Source organism: Pantherophis guttatus, chromosome 4, assembly GCF_059756535.1.
Source record: "Pantherophis guttatus breed Tessera chromosome 4, ASM5975653v1, whole genome shotgun sequence".
In the NCBI taxonomy this organism is placed as follows: domain Eukaryota; kingdom Metazoa; phylum Chordata; class Lepidosauria; order Squamata; family Colubridae; genus Pantherophis; species Pantherophis guttatus.
The window spans coordinates 5109045-5134078 of NC_142066.1; the positions used below are offsets into that span (position 1 = coordinate 5109045).

At 44.2% G+C, this 25034-nt stretch overlaps 1 protein-coding gene across 1 annotated transcript in view; it reads left to right on the top strand.

Annotated features, from left to right (window-relative positions):
- The window catches only part of ACIN1 (apoptotic chromatin condensation inducer 1), a 76069-nt gene that overhangs the window by 2438 nt on the left and 48597 nt on the right, over positions 1 to 25034 (top strand). The window contains exons 2-3 of the mRNA XM_087891695.1: positions 13575 to 13640; positions 24221 to 24332. Of these exons, the coding sequence (XP_087747821.1) occupies positions 13575 to 13640; positions 24221 to 24332 (178 nt within the window). The remainder of the gene's footprint in view (positions 1 to 13574; positions 13641 to 24220; positions 24333 to 25034) is intronic.

The following is a 25034-nucleotide window of genomic DNA, read 5'->3' on the forward strand; positions in this document are numbered from 1 at the left end:
GAACAACCTACCACCAGAAGTTTTTTTGATTGAGCTGGCATGGCTGTGCAGGAGAAGGTGCATTGTAGTCCAGGATCATGCAACGAACTGCATGGCAGGAAGGGCCAGAAAGTGGGGTAAAGATAGTCCTCGGTTTACAACCTTCTGACCAACAAAATCAATGGGGAAAGCCAGATTCGTTTAACAACCACATGACTAACTTAATGGCAATGAGTCGCTTAAATACGGTGCCAAGAAAGGTGATAAAATGGGGCAAAATTCAGGGAGCAAGCGTCTTGCTCAGCGATGGAAATTTGGGGAATCAGTTGAGGTCATAAGTTGAGGACTACCCGTATAGCGCGATCTGCACTGTGCTGGCCCAAAATCACCCAATTGGCTTTCATGCATGCCTAAGGCGGGATTAGAACTCCCCGTCTCCTGCTGATTGGTCCAATGGTCCAAAATCACCCAATTGTCTTTCATGCCTAAGGCGGGACTAGAACTCCCCGTCTCCTGTTGATTGGCCCAAAGTCATCCAATTGTCTTTCATGCCTAAGGCGGGACTAGAATTCCCCGTCTCCTGCTGATTGGCCCAAAGTCACCCGTTTGTCTCATGCTTAAGGCCGGACTAGAATTCACTGTCTTCTGTGATTGGGCCAAAGTTCATGGCTAAGGGAGTAGAATTCCGCGTCTCCTGTTGATTGGCCCAAAGTCATCCAATTGTCTTTCATGCTTTAAGGCGGGACTAGAATTCACTATCTTCTGTGATTGGCCCAAAGTCACCCAGTTGTCTCTCATGCTTAAGGTGGGACTAGAATTTACCGTCTTCTGTGATTGGGCCAAAGTTACCCAGCTAGCTCTCATGCTTAAGGTGGGACTAGAATTCAGTGTCTTCTGTGATTGGGCCAAAGTTCATGGCTAAGGGACTAGAATTCCACGTCTCCTGGTGATTGGCCCAAAGTCACCCAATTCTCTTTCATGCCTAAGGTGGGACTAGAACTCCCTGTCTCCTGGTGATTGGCCCAAAGTCACCTGTTTGTCTCATGCGTAAGGCCGGACTAGAATTCACTGTCTTCTGTGATTGGGCCAAAGTTCATGGCTAAGGGACTAGAATTCCGCGTCTCCTGGTGATTGGCCCAAAGTCACCCAATTGTCTTTCATGCTTAAGGCGGGACTAGAATTGACTGTCTTCTGTGATTGGCCCAAAGTCACCCAATTCTCTTTCATGCCTAAGGCGGGACTAAAACTCCCCGTCTCCTGCTGATTGGCCCAAAGTCACCCAGCCAGCTCTCATGGCTAAGGCGGGACTTGAACTCACCATCTCCTGCTTTCTAGCCTTGGTGCCTTAACCGCTAGTCCCAAATTTGCTCAAACATGAAGTTGTTACCTTCCTGTTTTATAACCAGGTTTTTTTTTTTGGCATTGAACTCCCATCCTTGCCTGAGGCTGTCATCTCCTCCTTTGGCAACGTATGGCTTAGCTTGGGATAATCAATATTAAATATAATAATCAAAATTCGTGACGGAATTGAACCAGTCAATGTAGCATCCTAATCAGTGGTGGTTTCGCACAGATGGTGGCGAAACTGAACTTTGTGCCTAGACAGTTTCTCTCCAAAGGACACGTCGTCGCACAGGAAGTCCTCGAGTTACGGCCGCAATGGAGCCCCAAAATTTCTGTTGCTAAGCGAGACATTTGCGAAGTGAGTTTGGCCCCATTTTACAACCTTTCTTGCCACAGCGGTTAGTAACATGGTTGTTAAGTGAATCAGAAGGTCGCAAAACGTGATCCCCTGACCCCGGGACACTGCGACCGTCATAAATATGAGTCAGTGGCCAAGTGTCACATTTTGATCACCTGATCATGACGTAAGCCTCCAGGGGTGAAAAACGGTCATAAGTCCCTTTTTAAAGTGCCGTTGTAATATTGGTCACTAAACGAACTGTTCTAAATCGAGGACTACCTACATTTGGGTGGGATTTGAACGCAGAACTTAAAATATTTGATACCTTGTTTGTGCATCATTAGCTGCTTAATTAATTCTTAAATAATTCTGAAATTATTACGGTTGCGTTGTAGGGGGGCATTGCATTCTGTTTTAATTCATTTTTACTCGTTTGGAAGTAAACTGATTTGGGCGCTTAAGGCAGCATAGCACAGTGGCTAGAGTCTGCACTGAGGCAGGTGACTATGATTTGGTTCATAGCTCACCCAGGGCCCAAATAACTTTCTTTTCCTTAGCATTTCCTGCCCCACAAAATTGTTGGAAAATAAAATGATCCAGGAAGGGCTGCATGCTTTATCGTGTTTCTCCGAAAATAAGCCCTCCCTGAAAATATTTAACCGGACGTGCATCCAATCCCCGCCATTTCCTCTGCTTAGGGTTAGGGAGACAGAGCTGGAAATCAGGTAAGACGGCAAGAGGAGCCCCGTCTTGCTCCAGGCGCCCCAAAATAATAAGACCTCCCCGAAAATAAGGCCGAGCGCTTATTTCAGGTTCAAAAATATATAAGACAGGGTCTTATTTTGGGGGGAATATGGTAGACTAATACTCTCTGGAGAAATAAATAGAAATGTTAAGAAATAAGTATAAGCAGCCCTTCACGTAAGATCACCATTGAGCCCAAAAAATTCTGTCGTTAAGCGAGACATTTGCTAAATGAGTTTTGCCCCATTTTACGACCTTGCCACTATGGTTAAGTGAATCACGACAGTTGTTAAATTAGTAACACGGTGGTTAAGTGAATCTAGCTTTCCCATTGATTTTTTGCTCATCAGAAAGTCTCAAAAAGCGATCACGTGACCCTGGGATTTTCCAACCGTCATAAATACGAGTCAGTTTGCCAAGCATCGGAATGTTGATCACAGGACCATGGGGATGTTGCAAATGTCATAAGTTTGAAAACCAGTCACAAGTCCTTTTCTTTTTCCGGTCACTAAACGAACTGTTGTAAGTCGAGGACTGCCTAACTATGTTGGCTTGGAGGAATCCCTGTGGATCAGGGAAAGTGGAACTTAAAAGACTCATAGTTTTTAGCAGAGCTGCTCTTTTGCCTTCGATTGGAGAAAAGCCGGCTTGATTTGAATCATGGTTTATCAAGTACCGTGTTTCCCCGAAAATAAAACCGGGTCTTCTATTAATTTTTTGCTCCAAAAGATGCATTAGGACTTATTTTCTGGTTAGGGGGGGAAATATGGTACTAAATGCATCCATCTGGCTGACAACTGGGGCTTATTTTGGGGATAGGGCTTATATTACGAGCATCCTGAAAAATCATGCTAGGATTTATTTTCCAGTTGGGTCTTATTTTCGGGGAAACAGGTTATTAGGCTTTGAGGTGTTTGGGTCATGAACAAAACGTGTGATGTGATAGAGACAACAATCGGCCTCACATCTCTCAACGAGAGGGATTAGATGTTGTATACAGGTAGTCCTCAAATTACAGCCATTCGTTTAGTGACCGTTCGTAGTTACGATGGCGCTGGAAAAAAATTGATTTAGGAGGATTTTTCACACTTCGGACCTTGGCAGCACCTGAGGATCATGTGATCAAAATTCAAACACTTAGCAACTGGCATGTATTTATGACGGTTGCAGACGGTGTCCAAGGGTCATGAGATTTTTTTTTTTTTACAACCTCCTGGCAAGCCAAGGCAATGAGGAAAGCCAGATTTCTCACTTTTAACAATCGTGTTACTAACTTTAAAAAACCCGCAACGATTCCCTGAACAATTGTGGCATCAACAATTGATTGTAAAACGGGACAAAGCTCACTCAACGACTGCTTTGCTCATTAACAGAAATTTGCGGGTGGGTGGGTGGGGGGCAACTTGGTCATAAATCGAGGATTCCCTGTATGTTACACTGAGAAATAATAATTTTGGACCAGGGTGGTAGTAGGTTAGTTACCTTTGCAGCCGTTACTGCAGATCTAATTTCAGGTGTGCAGGTGGGAAACTTGTAGAAGTGTCTGAATTTTTCAATCTCATCGTAACTGTGAAAAACGGTCATATATCCCACCGTTCAGCGCCGTTGTAACTTTGAACGGTCACTAAATGGAACCGTCCTAAGTTGACTCCCTGCATTCTCTGCGGTTCCGCGGCGTTTTTTCCCTATTCTAGCGCTGCTGATTTTCAGCCAAGAAACGGTATTAAATATTTTGAATTAACAATGTACAGAAATTCGTAGCCGTTCAAAAATGTCCCGAAACAGATTTTACTGCATTTTTCTACGGCTTTGCTCCACAATGTTTTATCCTCACAAAAATGCTCTTAAGTTAGGGTATATTAAGGATATAAAAGTATGTATGCTTTAGGATCATTTAAGGAGCTTGCAGACTGGAAAAAAAAATATGAGTCTTTTGTAGTTCTCTTTTAACCCTTCGCCCTCTTAGCCTGATGAAGCCACACGATATAGGGTAACCTGGTTTGTTTGATATTGGCCTGTGTCTTTCGCTGTTCTGGTATCGATAACCAATGGCATAAGCAAGCATGCGAACCCATTAAATCTGTCCCTGCTTTGAAAGATTCACTAAAAAGTTAATAAGAGTTGAAATTCTAAAACGGGCAAGAGATGATGGATAGATACAGAATATTTTTTTAATATGGTGGTTATTTTACTAAGTATTAGAAAAAAGTAGAAAGTAGAAATTGGGAAAATGATATCAGTGTGGATTTCAAAAATTTTTACTACCGGTTCTGTGGGCGTGGCTTGGTGGGTGTGGCTTGGTGGGCGTGGCAGGGGAAAGATACTATAAAATCTCCATTCCCACCCCACTCCAGGGGAAAATTACTGCAAAATCCCCATTTCCTCCTCCCGATCAGCTGGGACTCGGAAGGCAGAGAATAGATGAAGGCAGGGCCAGTCAGAATTTTTACTACCGGTTCTCCGAACTACTCAAAATTTCCGCTACCGGTTCTCCAGAACTGATCAGAACCTGCTGAAACCCACCTCTGAGCATTACATATACTGAAATATAATAGAACATTATAGTTGCTATGTATGGGCAGATGTTAGAAGAACTTCTAACATTTGTGTACCGTGTTTCCCCGAAAATAAGACCGGGTCTTATATTAATTTTTTGCTCCAAAAGACGCATTAGGGTTTATTTTCTGGTTAGGTCTTATTTTGGGGAAAATACGGTACTAAACGCATCCATCTGGCTGACAATCTTAACTCGGGCTTATTTTTGGGGGTAGGGCTTATATTACGAACATCCTGAAAAATCATGCTAGGACTTATTTTCCGGTTGGGTCTTATTTTCGGGGAAACGAGATATATAAGGATTTTAATGTTCTATTATGAATAATTGAAAGATTATGATTATGTATATTTAAATGCTACTATCACTATTAGAATTGTGTGTAAAGTACATTGACCCAGACAATACACTGTTCACCAAGCACTTTGAAAAAATTATATCAATAAAAATTAAATTAGTAAATACGTCCCTGCCTGTATGTGGAGAAGCACTGCTGTACAGGTAGTCCTCGATTTACGACCACAGTTCTGCCCCAAATCTCTGTTGCTAAGCAAGACACTTCAATGAGCTTTTGCCTCGTTTTACGACTTTTCTTGCCACGTTTGTTGAAGTCGGTCCCTGCAGTCATTAAGTTAGTAACCCGGTTGTTAAGTGAATCTGGCTTTCTCCATACTTTCAGTCTCCCTCCTTGAAAAGGTTGCTGTTGCGATTTACCTCACAAGTTACCTCACGCAGTTAGGCAGGATACGGTTATCCTCGATTTACGACCACCATCGAGCCCTAGATTTCCGTTGCTAAGGGAAGACATTAGCAGAGTGAGTTTGGCTCCCATTTTACGACCTTTCTCACCCCAGTTGTTAAGTGAATCAGGCTTCCCCATTGATTTTGCTTGTCCAGAAGGTCGCAAAATTGGGATCGCATTAATCCCTCCCTCCCCCCCCCGGGGACACTGACCGTCACAACGATGAGGCAGTGGTCGAGCGCCTGAATTTTGATCACATGACCATGGGGGATGCGCAACGGTCATAAGTATGAAAAAAAAGGGCCATAAGTCTCTTTTTTCAGTGCCTTTGTCGCTTCGTACGGTCACTAAAGGAACGGTTGTAAGTCGAGGACCACCTGTCTAGGTAACTGATCCCCATACTTCGTTTCTGTGATTGTTTCCTGGAAATACAAGCGGCCTTTTGATTTGATGGCAGATTATTTTTTTTAAACAGATAGTCCTCAATTTACAACATAATTAGGATTGGAATTTCAGTCGCTAAGCAATGCGGTCATTAAGAGAGTCTTCACTGGGCCAGACCTGATTTTGCAACCGTTCTTCCCATAGCTGTCAAGTGAATCACCGCAACCATTAAACTAATCACATGGTCATTAAATGAATCACACGGTCATTAAGTGAGTCTGGCCTGTCCGATTGGCCTTGTACGTTGGAAGCTGGTTAGGGAGGCCACCAAATCATGATCCCCCAACCGGCAGACACTGAAACTGTCATAAATGTGAGCCAGTTGCCAAACGTACGAATTGTAGTCCGTCCGTGTGTGTGCGCGATGGTCACAACTTTGAGGATGGGACCTATGTCTGATTTTTCTGATGCCGTCAGAACTTCGACCTGCTGTTAAAACGAATGGGCGTAACTCGAGGAGTGCCGGAATGAGTTGCCGTGTCTTGGTTTCCGTCTCCCTCCTTGAAATGTTTGCTGTTGTGATTTACCTCACAAGGTTGTCGCGCAGCTAAGCAGGCCACGCTTGTCCGACGCAAGTCGTCCTCGACTTACGACCACAATCGAGCCCCAGATTTCCGTTGCTAAGGGAAGACATTTGCGGAGTGAGTTTGCCCCCCCTCTTTTACGACCTTTCCTGCCGCAGGTGTTAATAAGTGAACCCCTGCGGTTGTTCAGTGAGTCACCCGGTTGTTAAGTGAATCAGGCTTCCCCCTTGACTTTGCTTGTCAGAAGATCGCCAAAGAGGATCGATTACATGATCCCTGGACACTGCGGCCGTCATAAGCATGAATCGGTTGCCAAAGATCTGAATTTTGAACGGTCACTAAATGAACTGTTGTAAATCGAGGACTGCCGGTATGGCTTCCTAACAGCTCCTGCAAAAACAAAAACAAAATACTGCATTCTTGCATGGCAAAAGATACCTTGGGCAGCCAACATGTTTCCTTAGTGCCGTATTCACACACTTCAGTGTGGAGTCTACGACAACTCGCAACAGGACAACTCGCCGTAGGAGAAGAGTAATCTCAAAGAAATAGTAGAATAGAATCATTGAAGAAAGGATGCAAAAGGAGGGGACAGAATGAAATGTGAATGGCAATTTTTTTTTTAAAAACTTGTTTATTTTAAATAATGAAATAATAATAATAATAATATTAATATTAATAATAATATTAATAATAATAATAATAATAATAATAATAATAATAATAATAATAATAATAATAATAATAATAGAAATTCTAAATTTGCCGGACTTGAACATTTTGACTCTACAAAAAACCACCTTACTCGGAACAGCTTACATCCTCCGACGATACCTTAACAGTTCCTAGGTCCTTGGTTAGGACTCGAGCTGCTGAGCTATTAACCAGCCTCAAAGGCTGGGAATCTCACTAAAGATTAAATAATAATAATAATAATAATAATAATAATAATAATAATAATAATAAACTGTAAGCCACAAACTGCATGAAGGCAAAAATTCAACATGTTACCACCAACAGCAAATGCCGCCTCTGCAATGAGAAAGAGGAGACAGTCGACCACCTGATCAGTGGGTGCAGCAAAATTTCACAAACTGACTACCTACAACGCCATGACCGTGTTGCTAAAATCATTCACTGGAAATTGTGCCAGAAGTTTGGATTTGAGTACAGCAAAAACCACTGGGAACATCAGGTTGAGAAAGTTTTAGAGAATGAGAAACTCAAGATCTTGTGGGACTTCAGGATTCAGACTGACAGGCACTTGGTCCACAACACACCTGACATAACAATAGTTGAAAAGAAAAAAGTATGGTTCATTGACATTGCAATACCTGGTGATGCACGGATTGAAGATAAGCAGCAAGAAAAAATCACAAAGTACCGGGACTTGCAAGTTGAAGTTGAGCGACTGTGGAAAAAGAAATCGTGTGTTGTCCCGATTGTAATTGGAGCCCTTGGAGCAATACCTAAAGGGCTACCCCGCTATTTAGAAATTCTAAATTTGCCGGACTTGAACATTTTGACTCTACAAAAAACCACCTTACTCGGAACAGCTTACATCCTCCGACGATACCTTAACAGTTCCTAGGTCCTTGGTTAGGACTCGAGCTGCTGAGCTATTAACCAGCCTCAAAGGCTGTGAATCTCACTAAAGATTAACCAATAAATAATAATAATAATAATAATAATAATTTTATTTCTATACCGCCCCTCTCCCGAAGGACTCGGGGTGGTGTACAGCCATTTTAAAACAAAAAATATACAAATATCAAAATTTAAAATTATTAAAAATATTACACAATTTCGGCCCGGATTAAAACCCCCCATTTAAAACTCCCAATTTAAAATAATTACATAGTTAGCCCTGCCTGGCGAAACAGTAGGGTCTTAAGGGCACAGCGAAACACACGGAGGTCGGAGATCTTGCGTATTTCTGGGGGCAGTTCGTTCCAAAGGGCAGGAGCTTCCACAGAGAAGGCTCTCCCCCTGGGTGTCGCCAGCCGACATTGCTTGGCCGACGGCACCCTGAGGAGTCCCTCTCTGTGTGAGCGGACTGGCCGGTGGGACGCTATTGGTGGCAGAAGTCGGTCTCGCAAGTAGATAGTAAATAGAAGTAAATAGAAGTAAATAGAATTGTTAAATTGTCCTGCAGCGAATTGGCTGTGGGGAGTTGGTTGTGGGGAGTTGGCCCTGGCGAGTTGGTTGTTGTGAGTTGTCCTGCAGTGAGTTGGCCGTGAGTTGGTCATGGGGATCTGATTGTGACGAGTTGTCTTGAGGTGAGTTGGCCATGGTGAGTTGGTTGTGGTGAGTTGTCCTGCAGTGAGTTGGCCGTGGCGAATTGTTTGTGGCGAGTTGGTCATGGCGAGTTCTGCAAAGAGTTGAGCGTGGCGAGTTTGGCGTGTTGAATTGGTTGTGATGATTTGCCTGGAAGGAAGTTGGCCGTGGTGAGTTGTCCTGCAGCGAGTTGGCCGAGGCGAGTTGGTCATGGCGAGTTGTCCTGCAGAGAGTTGGCCGTGGTGAGTTGGCGGTGTTGAATTGGTTGTCATAAGTTGCCCGGAAGCAAGTTGGCTGTGGCGAGTTGTCCTGCAATGAATTGACTGTGAGATGGTCATGGCAAATTAATTGTGGCGAGTTGTCTTGAGGTGAGTTGTCCTGCAGTGAGTTGGCCATGGTGAATTGGTCGTGGTGAGTTGTCCTGCAATGAGTTGGCTGTGACAAATTGATTATGGCGAGTTTTCCTACAGAGAGTTGGCTGTGTTGAGTTGGCGGTGTTGAGTTGGTTGTGATGAGTTGCCCGGAAGCAAGTTGGCCGTGACGACTTGTCTTGAGGCGAGTTGTCCTGCAGAAAGTTGGCCGTGGTGAGTTGTCCAGAGAGTTGGCTGTGCCAAGTTGGGTGTGTTGAATTGGTTGTGATGAGTTGCCCGGAAGCGAGTTGGCCATGGTGAGTTGTCCTGCAGCGAGTTGTCCGTGTTGAAATGGTCATGATGAGTTGCCCAGAAGCGAGTTGGCAGTGGCAAGTTGTCTTAAGGCCACTTGTCCTGCAGCAAATTGGCTGTGGTGAGTTGGTTGTGATGAGTTGCCCGGAAGCGAGTTGGCCGTGGTGAGTTGTCCTGTGGCAAGTTGGTTGTGTTGAATTGGTTGTGATGAGTTGCCCGGAAGGGAGATGGCCATGGCGAATTGTTCTGCAGAGAGTTGGCCATGCTGAGTTGGCTGTGTTGAATTGGTTGTAATGAGTTGCCCAGAAACGAGTTGTCCTGTGGTGAGTTGTCCTCCATGCAGTAAGTTGGTTGTGTTGAATTGGTTGTGATGAGTTGCCCGGAAGGGAGTTGGCCGTGGTGACTTGTCCTGTGGCGAGTTGTCCTGCAGCGAATTGGTTGTGTTGAATTGGTTATGATGAGTTGCCCGGAAGTGCATTGGCCTTGGTGAGTTGGTCGTGGCGAATTTTCCTGCGGTGAGTTGGCCATGCTGAGTTGGCCATGTTGAATTGGTTGTGATGAGTTGCCCGGAAGCGAGTTGGCCATGGCGAGTTGTCCTATTTCATCAGTGCGTTGTGTGTGGCTTTGCCGCTGAGCTTTAACTCTTAAGACCGCAACTGAAAAGTTTAGATAAAGGTTGGTTGTGTGAAAGATGGAGGGATGTGCCGTAGCCGATTTCTCCCAAACAGGATCGGTTCTGATCAAATTTACGCTTCAAATTTGGTTTGATAGTCCTCAACTTCCAACAGTCACTTCATGACCATTCGAAGTTGCAACTTCGAAATTACAACAGCATTGAAAAAAAAGGGACTCATTGTTTTTCACACTTACGACCGTTGCAACATCCCCATGGTCACGCGCTCAAAATTCAGACGCTTGGCAACTGTCTCATATTTACAACAGTTGCAGTGTCCCGGTGTCATGCGATCCCCTTTGCGACTTTCTGACAAGCAGAATCAATGGGGGAAAGCCAGATTCACTTAACAACCGTGTTAATCACTTAACAACTGCCGTGACTTCACTTATCGACTGCCTCAAGAAAGGTCGTAAAATGAAAAAAATTCGACTTGACAAATGTCTCGCTTAGCAACAGAAATTTCGGATTCCTTTCTGGTTGTAAGGCGAGGATTACCTGTATAGTACGAGGTGATGAAATAGAGATAGAGGTAGAGATAGAGATAGAGATAGATAGATAGAGATAGAGATAGAGATAGAGACCTTGAGTCACCATGTGGCGGCAATATAAATTCCCTAAATTAACTTTTGATTCCCTAAATTAACTTTTGACCCAGATCTACCACGTTCCTCTGCCAATCAGGAATGGGCACTCCAAAGTTTCTGATTTACCTATCTACCTACCTATCTACTTACCGTGTTTCCCCCAAAATAGGACTGGGTCATATTATTTTTGCTCCAAAAGACACATTATGGCTTATTTTCTGGTTAGGTCTTATTTTGGGGGGAAATATAGAAATATAACGCCTCTATCTAGTTGACAATCTTAACTGGGCCTTATTTTTGGGGTAGGCATCCTGAAAAAAATCATACTAGGGCTTATTTTCCAGTTGAGTCTTATTTTCGGGGCATCTATCTAAATCAGAAACTTTGGGGTGCCCATTCCTGGTTGGCAGAGAAATGTGGTAGATCTGGGTCAAGGCCATATCAAAAAAAAACCAACAACAACCTGTTGTGGCCCCGCCCTCTGAGCCTATCTCATCGGAAGAAGAAAGCTCCGAACATGAGGAAGAGGAGTCAGCCAGGCCTCCCTCTCCAGGCCCCTCCCCTCTGGCACTGTCTCAGGTGCCGGCCGAGGGAGAGGAGATTAGCCAGGAGCCAGGTGTCTCGGATGAGAGCGAAGGAGAGCCGTCATTCCTGGATGCACGCCAACGAAGGCGTGATAAACGGTTGCAGCGGTTAAGGAGACGTGCTAGGGATTAGAACTGAGTCACTGGACCACACCCCAGAGACTATATAAGAGAGGGTGGTGGCTGGTAAAACTCCGTGACGAACAAAAACGAACTTTGGCTAGTCACTTGAACAACGTCTGAAGCTGCCGAAAGGGATTTTGTTTTTGCTGGACTATTTGCAATGCATATGTAATTTTATGTTATCTGTTGCAGTAAAAGCTCTTGGCAGACGGTGATTATATTGCTGCCAAGTTTGAGATAACGACCTGTGTGCGTGCCAAGTACTTTCTTAACTCTCGGCTGGCTGTGTTTGTGTGTGTGTGTGGACGGGGACAGATCACAACCAAAACCCAAGAGTAATTCTCAGACAGATCAGTCAACCTTGAGTAAAGTGATTGGTGTTTTACTAAAGAGGCTGATTGAGCGAGGTCCTCGCTGCGAATTGAATGGCCATTATAAGGAGATGTTTGTTTGATGATGGTTCTGCCTTAAGGACCGAGAATTGCTACAGCTTGTTGTGGCCCACCAGCAGCCTACGGAGCTGGCAGTGGAGTCAGACAGTGAGGAGGCTGGGGAGGAACATGGGCCAGTCCTGGAATCTGGGGAAGGCTCGGACGAGGGCTCGGTGTCAGAGGCAAAGATGGGGCCAGAGCCATCTGGGAGTTATGTGTTTTTTTTTTTGCTTTTGCTTTAATTTATATGCCGCCCTTCTCCGGAGACTCAGGGTGGCTTACAATGCGTTAAGCAATAGCCTTCATACTTTTGTATATTTATACAAAGTCAGTTTATTGTCCCCACAATCTGGGTCCTCATTTCACCTACCTTTGAAAGGATGGAAGGCTGAGTCAACCTTGAGCCTGGTGAGATTTGAACTTGCAGTAATTGCAGGCAGCAGTTGTTAATAACAGTGCTTTTAGTCCACTGTACTACAGGCTCTGTGGAGTTATGTGTGGACTCCGGAGCCTCCAGAGTCAGACATCAGAGAGGCAGAGGAACAGGGGGAGCCTGTTAGTGCGTGCATGTGCAGAGTTGCCAGAAGGCAAGAACAGTTAAAACAAAAGGGACGACTCGGGAGTAAGGCTTGGAGATGGTTAGCCCCTCCCATAAGACATAAAGGAAGAGCAAAGGCACGTGGCCCTTTGCAGGAAGCAACGTTGTGGATGGTCCGTTTTTGACAATTATCTTTTGATAATTGCCAATTAGGTCTTTGGCAGCGTGTCAAGGGAGATAAAGGTGGGTGTTTACCAGTCTTATCCGAAGGACTGTGGCAGACTTCTGTTGAACTATTTATAAACTCTTGGTGATTCAGCACGGGCTGTGAATGAAAAGAATTCACAGCCGTTAAAATTTTTTTAAAAAGTGGGGGGTTGGGGACTAATTGTGTGTTTTTTACTATATCAGGAAGCCTAGGTCAGAACACAGCTAAAGTCCCTCTACGTTGTCCTAATAAGTCAAGAGATGAGAGGTCTTCCTTGATAACCTTCAGGGTAGGTTCCCCCAACGGAAGTGCAGAGTAGAGCAACTAAGATGATTAAGGACCTGGAGACTTCAACGTGTGAAGAACGGTGGCAGAAATTGGGTTTGGCCAGTCTTGAGATAAGGAGGACTTAGGGGTGACATGATACTTGAGGGGCTGCCCCAAAGAAGACGGGGTCTACTTGTTTTCCAAAGCACCACAAGGCAAGGCAAGAAATGACGGATGGAAATTAATCAAGGAGAGAAGCAACCTGGAATTAAGGAGAAATTGCCTAACAGTGAGAACAAATTAACCAGTGGAACGGCTTGCCACCAGAAGTGGTGGGTGCTCCCAACACGGGAGGTTTTTAAGAGGAGCTTGGACAGCCGGGTGTCTGGAATATGGTGTAGGGTCTCCTGCTTGAGTAGGGGGTTGGACTAAAAGACCTCCGACTTTATTGTGTAAGCCATCCTGTAAGTGGAAGATGAGTTCAGAACTTGGATTTGGTGAGGGCATTCTAGAGACCTTCTCTAATCTCTACTCTCCTCTCTTTCATTTGTAGGCCCTGATGCTCGAAAACCTACAGAAGCATTCAACCCCCCACACCACCTTCCAACCCAATTCCCAGGTAAGGCGTGCCAGCCCCATCCTTTATCTATGCTTGAGCCAGTCTGTTGTGGCCCGCCAGCGGCCAGTGGATTCAAACAGTGAGCAGGTTGGGAAGGAACATGGGCCGGTCCTGGAGTCTGGGGAAGACTCTGCATCTGAGGCAGAGAGGGGGCCAGGGCCGTATGCCAGTTATCAGCTGCCTTCGGAGTCAGACATCAGTGAGGCAGGCAAACAGCTGGAGCCTGTTCCTAGTGTGCGCATCCACAGAGTTGCCAGACGAAGGGAACAGCTAAAGAACAAGGGTCGACTCAGGAGTAAGGCCACAGGTGGACGATGAATGGCCTCTTCCATAGGGAATAATAGAGGAGCGAAAGGGGAATGGAGTTTGCAGGAGGCAATTAGTTCATTCCTGAATTCTTGCCAAGTATTGCAGCGGTCTGAAAGATATCGGCCTGGCCACTCTCCAAGCCTGATAAAGGTCGGTAATGGTGAACTACCGTATTTTTCGGAGTATAAGACGCACCTTAAGTTTTTGGGGAGGAAAATAAGAAAAAAGGTGATTGGCAGGTGGATCGGCCTCCCGGAATACCCCCAGAGGGGGTTCCCAGAGGTGAACTTTAGCAACAGGTTCGTTGGTTGTGAGCTCTGTGCCTTGCTTTTTTTTTCTGCCTCTGAAAGCCTCCGTAACAGAGCTTCAGAAAAAAAAGGCTTTTTTTTTCTGAAGCTCTGTTTGGAGGCTTTTTTTCTGAAGCTCTGTTTGGAGGCTTTTTTTTCTGAAGCTCTGTTTGGAGGCTTTTTTTCTGAAGCTCTGTTTGGAGGCTTTTTTTCTGAAGCTCTGGAGGCTTTTTTTTCTGAAGCTCTGTTTGGAGGCTTTTTTTCTGAAGCTTCTTTCAGAGGCTTTTTTACTGAAGGACTATCTGCACTCTGTTCAATCTTCTTTCTTGGATATTGGTATCCAAGATTAACCTCTTCCGATCTGTGTCATTCTCCAGATTTGTTAGCCTAGTTTGGTTAGAACCTTTACTAAATTCTTCTTTTGTTGCTTGCCATATTATTTTAGATAAAAGCCTTTCAGAGGCTTTTTTTTTCCTGAAGCTTCATTTCTGAGGCTTTTTTTTTTTCTGCTTCATTTCTGAGGCTTTTTTTCTGAAGCTTCTTTCAGAGGCTTCTTTCAGCCTCTGAATTCTCCGTTTGCGAGGCTGGGCGGGGCTACATTCAAAATATAAGACGCACCCAGATTTTCACTTTCTTTTTTTGGGGGAAAAAGGTGCGTTTTATACTCTGAAAAATACAGTATCTTGAAAGACTGCGGGAGAGGAAAGACTTTGCTGGAGAGGAATTCACTGTAAATGAAATAAAAGGGATTTATCGGGACAAGGAGTCATCTTCGTGCTGCTGGGAAAGCCTACGTCAGAAGACAGTCCTAGGAGTACATACTTCCTTTTCTTCCTCCCTCTCTTTTCTTTTCCAGTTGACATGGAAATGAATCATAGAGTTTGGCCTGCTTGTGGTCCTAAATAGAAGACTTCATTACCAGTTATCTCTTGTCAGGGTGGATAAAAATCAATGATTTTTTTTAAAAAAATCAAAAAAGTCAGATTTTTTTGATTTAAATCAGATTTTTTTTTATTTAAATCAGATTTTTTTGATTTTTATCGAATTTATTTTAATAAAAAACTTTGGAGGTAAAAATCTATCTTAAGATAGTTTTCTATTTAAGATATATAAATAATTTAGTTTATTCAGCATGAAATGGAGCTTAGTTATGTAGCATGAGGCTGCATATTCTGCAACGCTGGGACTAGCGGTGAGTCAACAGCGGGTCAAAGGAATAGCAGAGATGACAGTTGCTCTTTAAAAATTATGATTTAAGTCGAGTTGATTTAAATCAAGCCTTTTTACTAGTGATTTAAATCATGATTTAAATTGTGATTTAAATCAACTCGATTTAAATCAAATCCACCCTGTCTCTTGTATCCCTTCTTCTGTGGCTTCCACGCCCGAGTAGTGTACCAGGCCTCACTCTAGAGCTGTTCTCCAAATTTGGCAACTTCAAGACTTATGGAATTGAACTCGCCGTAATTCCACCGCATGGCTGTGGAAGTCCACAAGCCTTAAAAGTTTGGAGTTCCCTGCTCTAGATCCGTGTTTCCCAACTTTAATCTTTTTAAGATGTGTGAGGTTCTTGGCGCTCTCTGAACATTTTTTTTTTAAATTTGATTTATATGCCGCCCTTCTCTGGAGACTCAAGGCAGCTTACAATGCGTTAAGCAATAGCCTTCATACTTTTGTATATTTTATACAAAGTCAGCTTATTGCCCCCACAACTGGGTCCTCAATTTACCTACCTTAGAAAGGATGGAAGGCTGAGTCAACCTTGAGCCTGGCGAGATTCGAACTTACTAATTGCAGACAGCTGGATTTAAATTACAATGCATTAGTCTGCTGAGCTATCCAGGCTCCTTAGTTGCTTTCTTGCAGACGTTTCATGACCCAACTCGGTAACATCATCAGTACTAGAAGGGAGTGGAGTTTGGGGAGAGGAGAAGAAGGGAGAGTTGGAGAAAGAGGAGGAGAGGAGGGAGAGGGAATATGGATGACTGTGGAGTCCTTGGCGCTCTCTGAGCTTAGTTGCTTTCTTGCAGACGTTTCATGACCATACTAGGGAATTTCATCAGTACTAGAAGGGAGTGGGGATTGTTTATATGCAAGTCGCTTGCCTTTCTTTCTTTCTTTCTTTCTTTCTTTCTTTCTTTCTTTCTTTCTTTCTTTCTTTCTTTCTTTCTTTCTTTCTTTCTTTCTTTCTTTCTTTCTTTCCCGCCTTTCTCCCATAGGACTCAAGGCGGTGTACAGCCAAGAAAAATATAGACACACAAACATCATAAAATTGCTAATTAAAATTATTACTTAGTTTGGCCAATTAAATAAAACCCAGAATTAGATAACATTTTAAAAAAATCATTCACATGTTCATATGTTTAGCCCCGCCTGTTGGAACATCAGGGTTTTGAGGGCACGGCGGAAAGCACGGAGATCAGGGATATTCCGTATCTCCGGGGGCAGTTCATTCCAAAGGGTTGGAGCCCCCACAGAGAAGGCCCTCCCCCTGGGAGTCGCCAGTCGGCATAATTTGACTGACGGTACCCTGAGTAGTCCCTCCCTGTGAGAACGAACTGGTCGGTGGGAGGCTATTGGTGGCAAAAGACAGTCTCGTAGGTACCCAGGTCCTAAGCCATGGAGCGCTTTAAAGGTGATAACTAACACCTTGAATCGCACCCGGAAGACCACCGGGAGCCAGTGCAGCTCGCGTAGGAGAGGTGTTACATGGGCGCAACGAGCTGCGCCCATAATCACCCGCGCGGCTACATTCTGGAACAGTTGGAGCCTCTGGGTGCTTTTCAAGGGGAGCCCCATGTAGAGAGCATTACAGTAGTCCATACGGGAGGTAACTAGGGCATGAGTGACCGTGCGCAAGGCGTCCCGATCCAGAAAGGGACGCAACTGGCGGATCAGGCGAACCTGATAAAAGGCACCCCTGGCCACGGCCGTCAAATGATCTTCTAAAGATAACCGTGAATCCAGGAGGACACCCAAGTTGCGGGCCCTCTCTGTGGGGAGCAAGATCTCATCCCCAATTGTCAGTGATGGTACCAGCTGACTATACCGGGACGCCGGAAGCCACAGCCACTCGGTCTTGGAGGGGTTGAGCTTGTTTCTCCCCATCCAGATCTGAGCTTGTTTCTCCCCATCCAGATCCGCACGGCCTCCAAGCAACGGGACCATCAACCATATATCAACCATTGACAGGCACATGGAGATAAGCAACATCTTCACACCGCTCAAAAGAGACAATCTAGCTCCTAGAGACTCCTAGAGAGGCTCCTAGAGACTGCTAGAGAGGTTCTGGAGGCTGGGGACAGCAACAAATGTCACTTCCTGTCCCACCAAGAGTTGGGAAATGGGCCCTTTCAGCCTCCGTAGGGCCTCCAAGGGAGTGGGAAAGGCTGTTTTCGCCCGTCCCAGATACACAGAGAGGATCTGGAACCAGGTAAGAAAGAAAAACGGGCCTACCAGTCCATCATGTGCCAGGAGCAGGAGGGGGGAGGGGGTTGCGCATGTATGCACGTGGGCACGTGCGCGCGCGACCCTCCCCCGCCCCCCTCTCTCCTGGCACGCGATGGCAAAAAGGTTAGCCATCGCTGCCCTAACCGGAAGCCCCCCATTCAATTCCGGAGCCAACCGAAAGTCCGATTGCCCCCACCATAGTGTCTCCTCTTAGCGTGGCATCCTTTTTCATCTGCCTATCCTAACTGAAAGCCCTATCAATTGTGGAGCTGACTGGTGACACGGAGCCGCAGCAGAGGGATGAAAGAGCCACATGCGGCTCCAGAGCCGCAGGTTGCTGACCCCTCTCCTAGACCAAACCAAGTCCAAAAACTCTTAGAGAATTCCGGGCAGCCTGGCCCTCAAGGCAAATCAACCATCGACAGGCACATAGAGATAAGCAACATCTTCACACCCCTCAAAAGAGACCGTCGAAAAGCCAAAATGGAAAGAAAAAGTCCAAAACCAGCATTCAGCTCATCCCCGAGATGAGCAGAGATTAACACCAAGATTAACATTAGACCTGTGATGGCGAACCTGTGGCACGCGTGCCGCACGGAGCCATATTTGTGGGCACGTGAGCGTTGCCCTAGCTGAGCTCCAGCGCGCATGTCTGCGCTGGCCAGCTGATTTTCGGGCCTTCCGGTCCCACCAGAAGTTGGGAAATGGGCTGTTTCCGGCCTCCGGGGGGGCTCTGGGCGGGTGTGGGAGGCCATTTTCGCCCTCCCCAGGCTCCTAGAAAGGCTCTGGAGCCTGGGGAGGGCAAAAAAATCAGGCCTACCGGGCCCAGCAGTAACCTTTTTGCCTTTGCGTGCCCAAAGAGGGAGTGCGGGGATTGACGCGTGCATGCGCAGGGGGGGGGGGCGGGGCACAGGGGCATTGAATAATGGGCGTGGGCACGGGCCCGCGTGACCTCCCCGCGCTTTTGGCACGCGACGGCAAAAAGGTTAGCCATCACTGACCAAGAACATTCCCAGCAACACTTATAGAGTAAGCCATTCATGTATTAACAAAGGATAAACCCCACTCCCTCCTAGCACTGATGATGTTCTCTAGTTGGGTCATGAGACGTCTGCAAGAAAACAGCCAAGCTCAAGAGATCACCAAGGAACCCATTGCACTCCTCCTTCTCTTGTCTGTTTATATGCTAGTGGTTTGACTGCCAGGACAAGCCACTAGTTAGCATATAAATGATAAGCAAATCCCACTCCCTTCTAGCACTGATGAGGTTACCTAGTTGGGTCATGAAAGGTCTGCGAGAAATTAACCAAGCCGAGAGAGCACCAAGGACTCTACGGTCTTCCTCCACTCCTCCAAATGTCCTCCCTTCTAGACTGATGATGTTACCTAGTTGGGTCATGAAATGCCTGCGAGAAAACCACCAACCTCAAAAGAGCAACCAAGGATCCCACCCTCCTCCTCTTAAATCCCATTCCCTTCTTGCCCTGATAACGTTCGCTAGTTGGGTCATGAAACGTTTGCAAGAAAACCACTAATCTCAGAGAAGCACCGAGGAAGCCACTCACCTCCTCCCTCCTCTTCCTCCTCCCTCCTCTTCCTCCTCCCTCCTTCTCCTCCTCCTCCTCCTCCTCCTCCCTCCTCCTCTCAAGCCCCCCTCCCTTTCTTGCACTGATAATGTTACCTAGTTTGGTAATAAAACGTCTGCAGGAAAACCATCAGGCTCGGAGAACACCAAGGAAGCCACCCACCTCCTCCCTCCTTTCTCCTCCCTCCTCCTCCCCCCCCCCTCCTCCTCCTCCTCCTCCTCTCAAGCCTCCCTCCCTTCTTGCCCTGATAATGTTCCCTAGTTGGGTCATGAAACGTTTGCAAGAAAACCACTAATCTCAGAGAAGCACCAAGGAAGCCACCCACCTCCTCCCTCCTCTTCCTCCTCCCTCCTTCTCCCTCCTCCTCCTCCTCCTCCTCCCTCCTCCTCCTCCCTCCTCCTCTCAAGCACCAAGGACTCTACGGTCTTCCTCCTCTCTCCTCCACTCCTCCAAATGTCCTTCCTTCTAGACTGATGATGTTACCTAGTTGGGTCATGAAATGCCTGCGAGAAAACCACCAACCTCAAAAGAGCAACCAAGGATCCCACCCTCCTCCTCTCAAATCCCATTCCCTTTCTCGCACTGATAATGTTACCTAGTTTGGTAATAAAATGTCTGCGACAAAACCATCAGGCTCGGAGAGCACCACGGATCCCTTTCTCCTCCTCTTCCTCCTCCTCCTCCTCCTCCTCCTCTCAAGCCCCCCTCCCTTTCTTGCACTGATAACATTACCTAGTTTGCACAGGTTCACCTGGTGCACCAATTGCGACCCTACTTGGATCAGGAGGCTCTCCTCACAGTCACTCATTCCCTTGTCACCTCACGGTTAGATTATCGCAACGCGCTCTACATGGGGCTACCCTTGAAATGTGTTCGGAGACTACAGTTGGTCCAGAACGCAGCTGCGAGAGCTGTAGTGGGTGCATCTCGGTACACCCACATTACATCAATTCTCCACGAGCTGCACTGGCTCCCTATCGGTCTCCGGGCACAATTCAAGGTGTTGGTTATTACCTTTAAAGCCCTACATAGCTCAGGGCCAGGGTATCTTCGAGACCGCCTTCTACCGCAGAGCTCCCAGCGACCAGTAAGATCCCACAGAGTTGGTCTCCTCCGGGTCCCGTCAGCTAAACAATTTATTTATTTTATTTTATTTTATTTTATTTTATTTTATTTTATTTTATTTTATTTTATTTTATTTTATTTTATTTTATTATTTTATTTTATTTTATTTTATTATTTTATTATTATTTTATTATTTTATTTTATTATTTTATTTTATTATTTTATTTTATTTTATTTTATTTTATTTTATTATTTTACTTTACTTTACTTTACTTTACTTTTACTTTACTTTACTTTTTTATTTTATTTTATTTTATTTTATTTTATTATTTTATTTTATTTTATTATTTTATTTTATTTTATTTTATTTTATTATTTTACTTTACTTTTACTTTACTTTTACTTTACTTTACTTTACTTTACTTTACTTTTTTATTTTATTTTATTTTATTTTATTATTTTATTATTATTTTTTTATTTTATTATTTTATTTTATTTTATTTTATTATTTTATTTTATTTTATATTTTATTTTATTATTTTATTTATTTATTTATTTATTTATTATTTTATTTTATTTTATTTTATTTTATTTTATTTTATTTTATTATTTTATTTATTTTATTTTATTTTATTTTATTTTATTTTATTTTATTTTATTATTTATTTTATTTTATTTTATTATTTTATTTTATTCAATTTGTATACCGCCCTTCTCCTAGTGGACTCAGGGCGGCGCACAGCCAGAACTAAAACACATACCAATACAAAATTTAAAATTATTAAAAGAATTACATGACTTTGCCCCAAATTTAAAACAATTCAAACTAAAACCCATTGACAATTTAAAAAGCTAAAAAACTAAAAAAAGACTAAAAAAGGGGGGGGTTTTTCACGCCAGCCCTGCTTGATGGAAAAGAAAAGTTTTTAGGGCACGGCGAAAGACCCGGAGATCCGATATCTGTCAGCTGGCGGGCCCTCAGGGGAGGGCCTTCTCTGTGGCTGCCCCGGCTCTCTGGAACCAGTTACCTCCTGAGATCCGGACTACCCCTACCCTATTGGCCTTCCGGAAAGTTTAGTTTAGTTTAGTTTAGTTTAGTTTATTTGTATACCGCCCTACTCCCGAAGGGCTCAGGGCGGTGAACAGCCAACAATAAAATACATAAATACACAAAATTTAAAAACCCGATAAAATCAAATTAAATTATTTGGCCCAGACAAATTAAAATACCCCAATTATTTAAAAACAGATTAAAATTTACATATTTAAAAAGGGAAGAGATTAGGCCAAGCCCGCTTGATGGAATAAAAAGGTCTTCACAGCACGGCGGAAGGAGCGCAGATCCGGGATCCTCCGTATCTCCGGGGGGAGCTCATTCCAGATGGTAGGGGCCCCCACAGAGAAGGCTCTCCCCCTAGGGGCCACCAGTCGACACTGTTTGGCTGACGGCACCCGGAGGAGTCCCTCTCTATGAGAGCGTACTGGCCGGTGGGAGGCTATTGGTGGTAGTAGGCGGTCCTGTAAATAACCAGGCCCTAAGCCATGGAGCGCTTTAAAGGTGGTAACCAAAACCTTGAAGCGCACCCGGAAGACCACCGGGAGCCAGTGCAGCTCGCGCAGGAGAGGTGTCACATGGGAGCGCCATGTCGCTCCCATTACCACCCGCGCGGCCGCACTCTGCGCCAGTTGGAGCCTCCGGGTGCTCCTCAAGGGGAGCCCCATGTAGAGAGCGTTACAAAGCGGTGAAGACCTGGCTTTTCCGGCAGGCCTGGGGCCGTTGATCTCGCTCTTGCGATCTGGCGAGATCCGGCCATGAATGGTGCGAATAGGTTTTAATTGTTTTTAATTTTTAAATGTTTTTTATAATGATTTTAAATCAGGGTGGATAAAAATCAATGATTTTTTTTAAAAAAAATTAAAAAAAATCAGATTTTTTTTATTTAAATCAGATTTTTTTGATTTAAATTGGATTTTTTTGATTTTTATCGAATTTATTTTAATAAAAAACTTTGGGGGTACAAATCTCTCGTAAGATAGTTTTCTATTTAAGATACATAAACAATTTAGTTTATTCAGCATGAAATGGAGCTTAGTTATGTAGCATGAGGCTGTATATTCTGCAACACTAGGACTATCGGTGAGTCAACAGCGGGTCAAAGGAGTAGCAGAGATGACAGTTGCTCTTTAAAAATTATGATTTAAATCGCGTTGATTTAAATCAAGCCTTTTTACTAGTGATTTAAATCATGATTTAAATCGTGATTTAAATCAACTCGATTTAAATCAAATCCACCCTGTTTTAAATGCATTGTATATATTGGATATATTGGATATAAGAAGGATCCCCGACCTCCACGCCTTCCGTCGTGCTCTGAAGACTCTATTGTTCAATCAAGCCAGCCTGACTGAATAAATTAATGTTAATGGGTTTTAAATTGGTTTCAAAGGGGTTTTAGTTAAGGGTTTTTTAAAAAAAAAAAAAATGGCCAATTTTTTTTTTTTTTTTAATTTGATTTATATGCCGCCCTTCTCCGGAGACTCAGGGCGGCTTACAATGCGTTAAGCAATAGCCTTCATACTTTTGTATATTTTATACAAAGTCAGCTTATTGCCCCCACAAACTGGGTCCTCATTTCACCTACCTTAGAAAGGATGGAAGGCTGAGTCAACCTTGAGCCTTGGAGAGATTCGAACCAGCAGAAATTGCAGGCAGCTGTGTTAATAACAGGGTGCACTAAACCACTGTACTATCAAGGTTTTAATTATTTTAACGTTTTTTAATTTTTGTGATGGGTTTGTTTTAATATGGCTGTACACCGGCCTGAGTCCTTCGGGAGAAGGGCGGTATAGAAATGTAATTAAAATGCAAAAAAGCACAGGGAACTTTTTACCACGCTTGGTGGCTCTGCCCAGAAATTAAGAAATATTGGAACAAGATAAAAACATGGATAGCGGAAATAACAGATTAGGAAATTGAATTAGAACCCGAAATTTTTTTATTAGGCATGATTAAAAAGAACATTAGAAATGATATAAAATATTTAATACTTCACATAATTGCGGCGGCTAGATTAGCGGTAGCACAACTTTGGAAAATAGATCGATTGCCAACCGAGCTAATACAAAAGATATACACATGCGCAGAAATGGACAAATTAACTTTAGAGTTAACAGGACAAGGAGGACTCAAAATATTTTACAATATGGAATAGATGGTACCAGCGGATAAATCAGAGGAGGGGAAATGAGTAGAGATGAAATTTAGAAGAAATTAATATAATTAAAAACTGCACTGTCAGATGGATAGAAAATGAAATATGTCACTGTATGTTTGTATAATATGTATATATTATATACTAATATACTATATATTATATATTATATACATATAAAATAGAAATTAGTTAGTAGGTGAAGTTGTGTACTGTATATGTAAATTTGTTTCTTGACTAAGAGAAACTTGTATGTTTTAAATGTTTTTGAGAATGAATAAAGTTTTGTTTAAAAAAATATATATAATTAAATAAATAAATAAAAATAAATAAATTGTGAGCCGCCCTGAGTCTTCGGAGAAGGGCGGCGTACAAATTGAATTAATAAATAATAAATAAATAAACGTCTGCAAGGAAACCGCCAATCTCCGAGAGCAACCAAGCACCCCTCCTGTCAACCCCGAGCTACAAAATACGCTCTTCCATGGGCATTTTAAAACGTGCGGACTTCCACTCCTGGAATATTGAAGTCCGCCCATCTTTTAAAATGTTTTAAGGTTCGGGCTTAACCGGCTGCTTGAGGTCGAGAACCCGCTTCCTGAGGGTTGGATTGAAAGGCAGGGTCTTGGGCTCCTTCTGACTTGCCTGTTTTCTCTCCCGCGTCCACCCAGATCGGAGAGGAGATGAGCCAAAATAGCATCATCAAGCAATACCTGGAAAAACAGCAGGAGCTGCTGAGGCAGCGTCTGGAACGGGAAGCCCGGGAGGCCGCCGATCTAGAAAGTAAGTTCACGAGTTTCTCCCGTGTCCTCCCTCCCCTTCCCGACGAGCGTGCAAAAAAAAATGAACCTTGCAACAAACGGACAATATTATATTTCATGGATCAATCGATTTGTATCCCCCCCCTTTCTTATTTTTTTACCAATAAGGTGGTGGCCCAGCATATCTGACAAAGCTTCCTCCTCCGTTTTTCCTCGCAACAACAACCCTATGAGGTGGGCTGGGATCTGAGAGAGAGGGACTGGCTCAAAGACACCCAGCTGGTTTTGATGTCTAAGACGCGGGATTAGAACTCCCACTCTCTTGTCGAATGGCCCAAAGTCATCTAGCCTGCTTTCATGCCTGAGGCGGGACTAGAACTCCCACTCTCTTGGCGATTGGCCCAAACTCACCCAGCCTGCTTTCATGCCTAAGGCGGGACTAGAACTCCCACTCTCCTGGTGATTAGCCCAAAGTCACCCAGCCGTTTTTCATGCCTAAGACAGGACTAGAACTCCCACTCTCTTGTCAGTTGGCCCAAAGTCACCCAGCCTAAGGCGGAACTAGAACTCCCACTCTCCTGGTGATTGGCCCAAACTCACCCAGCCTGTTTTCATGCCTGAGGTGGGACTAGAACTCCCACTCTCTTGTCAATTGGCCCAAAGTCACCCAGCCTAAGGCGGGACTAGAACTCCCACTCTCTTGGCGATTGGCCCAAAGTCACCC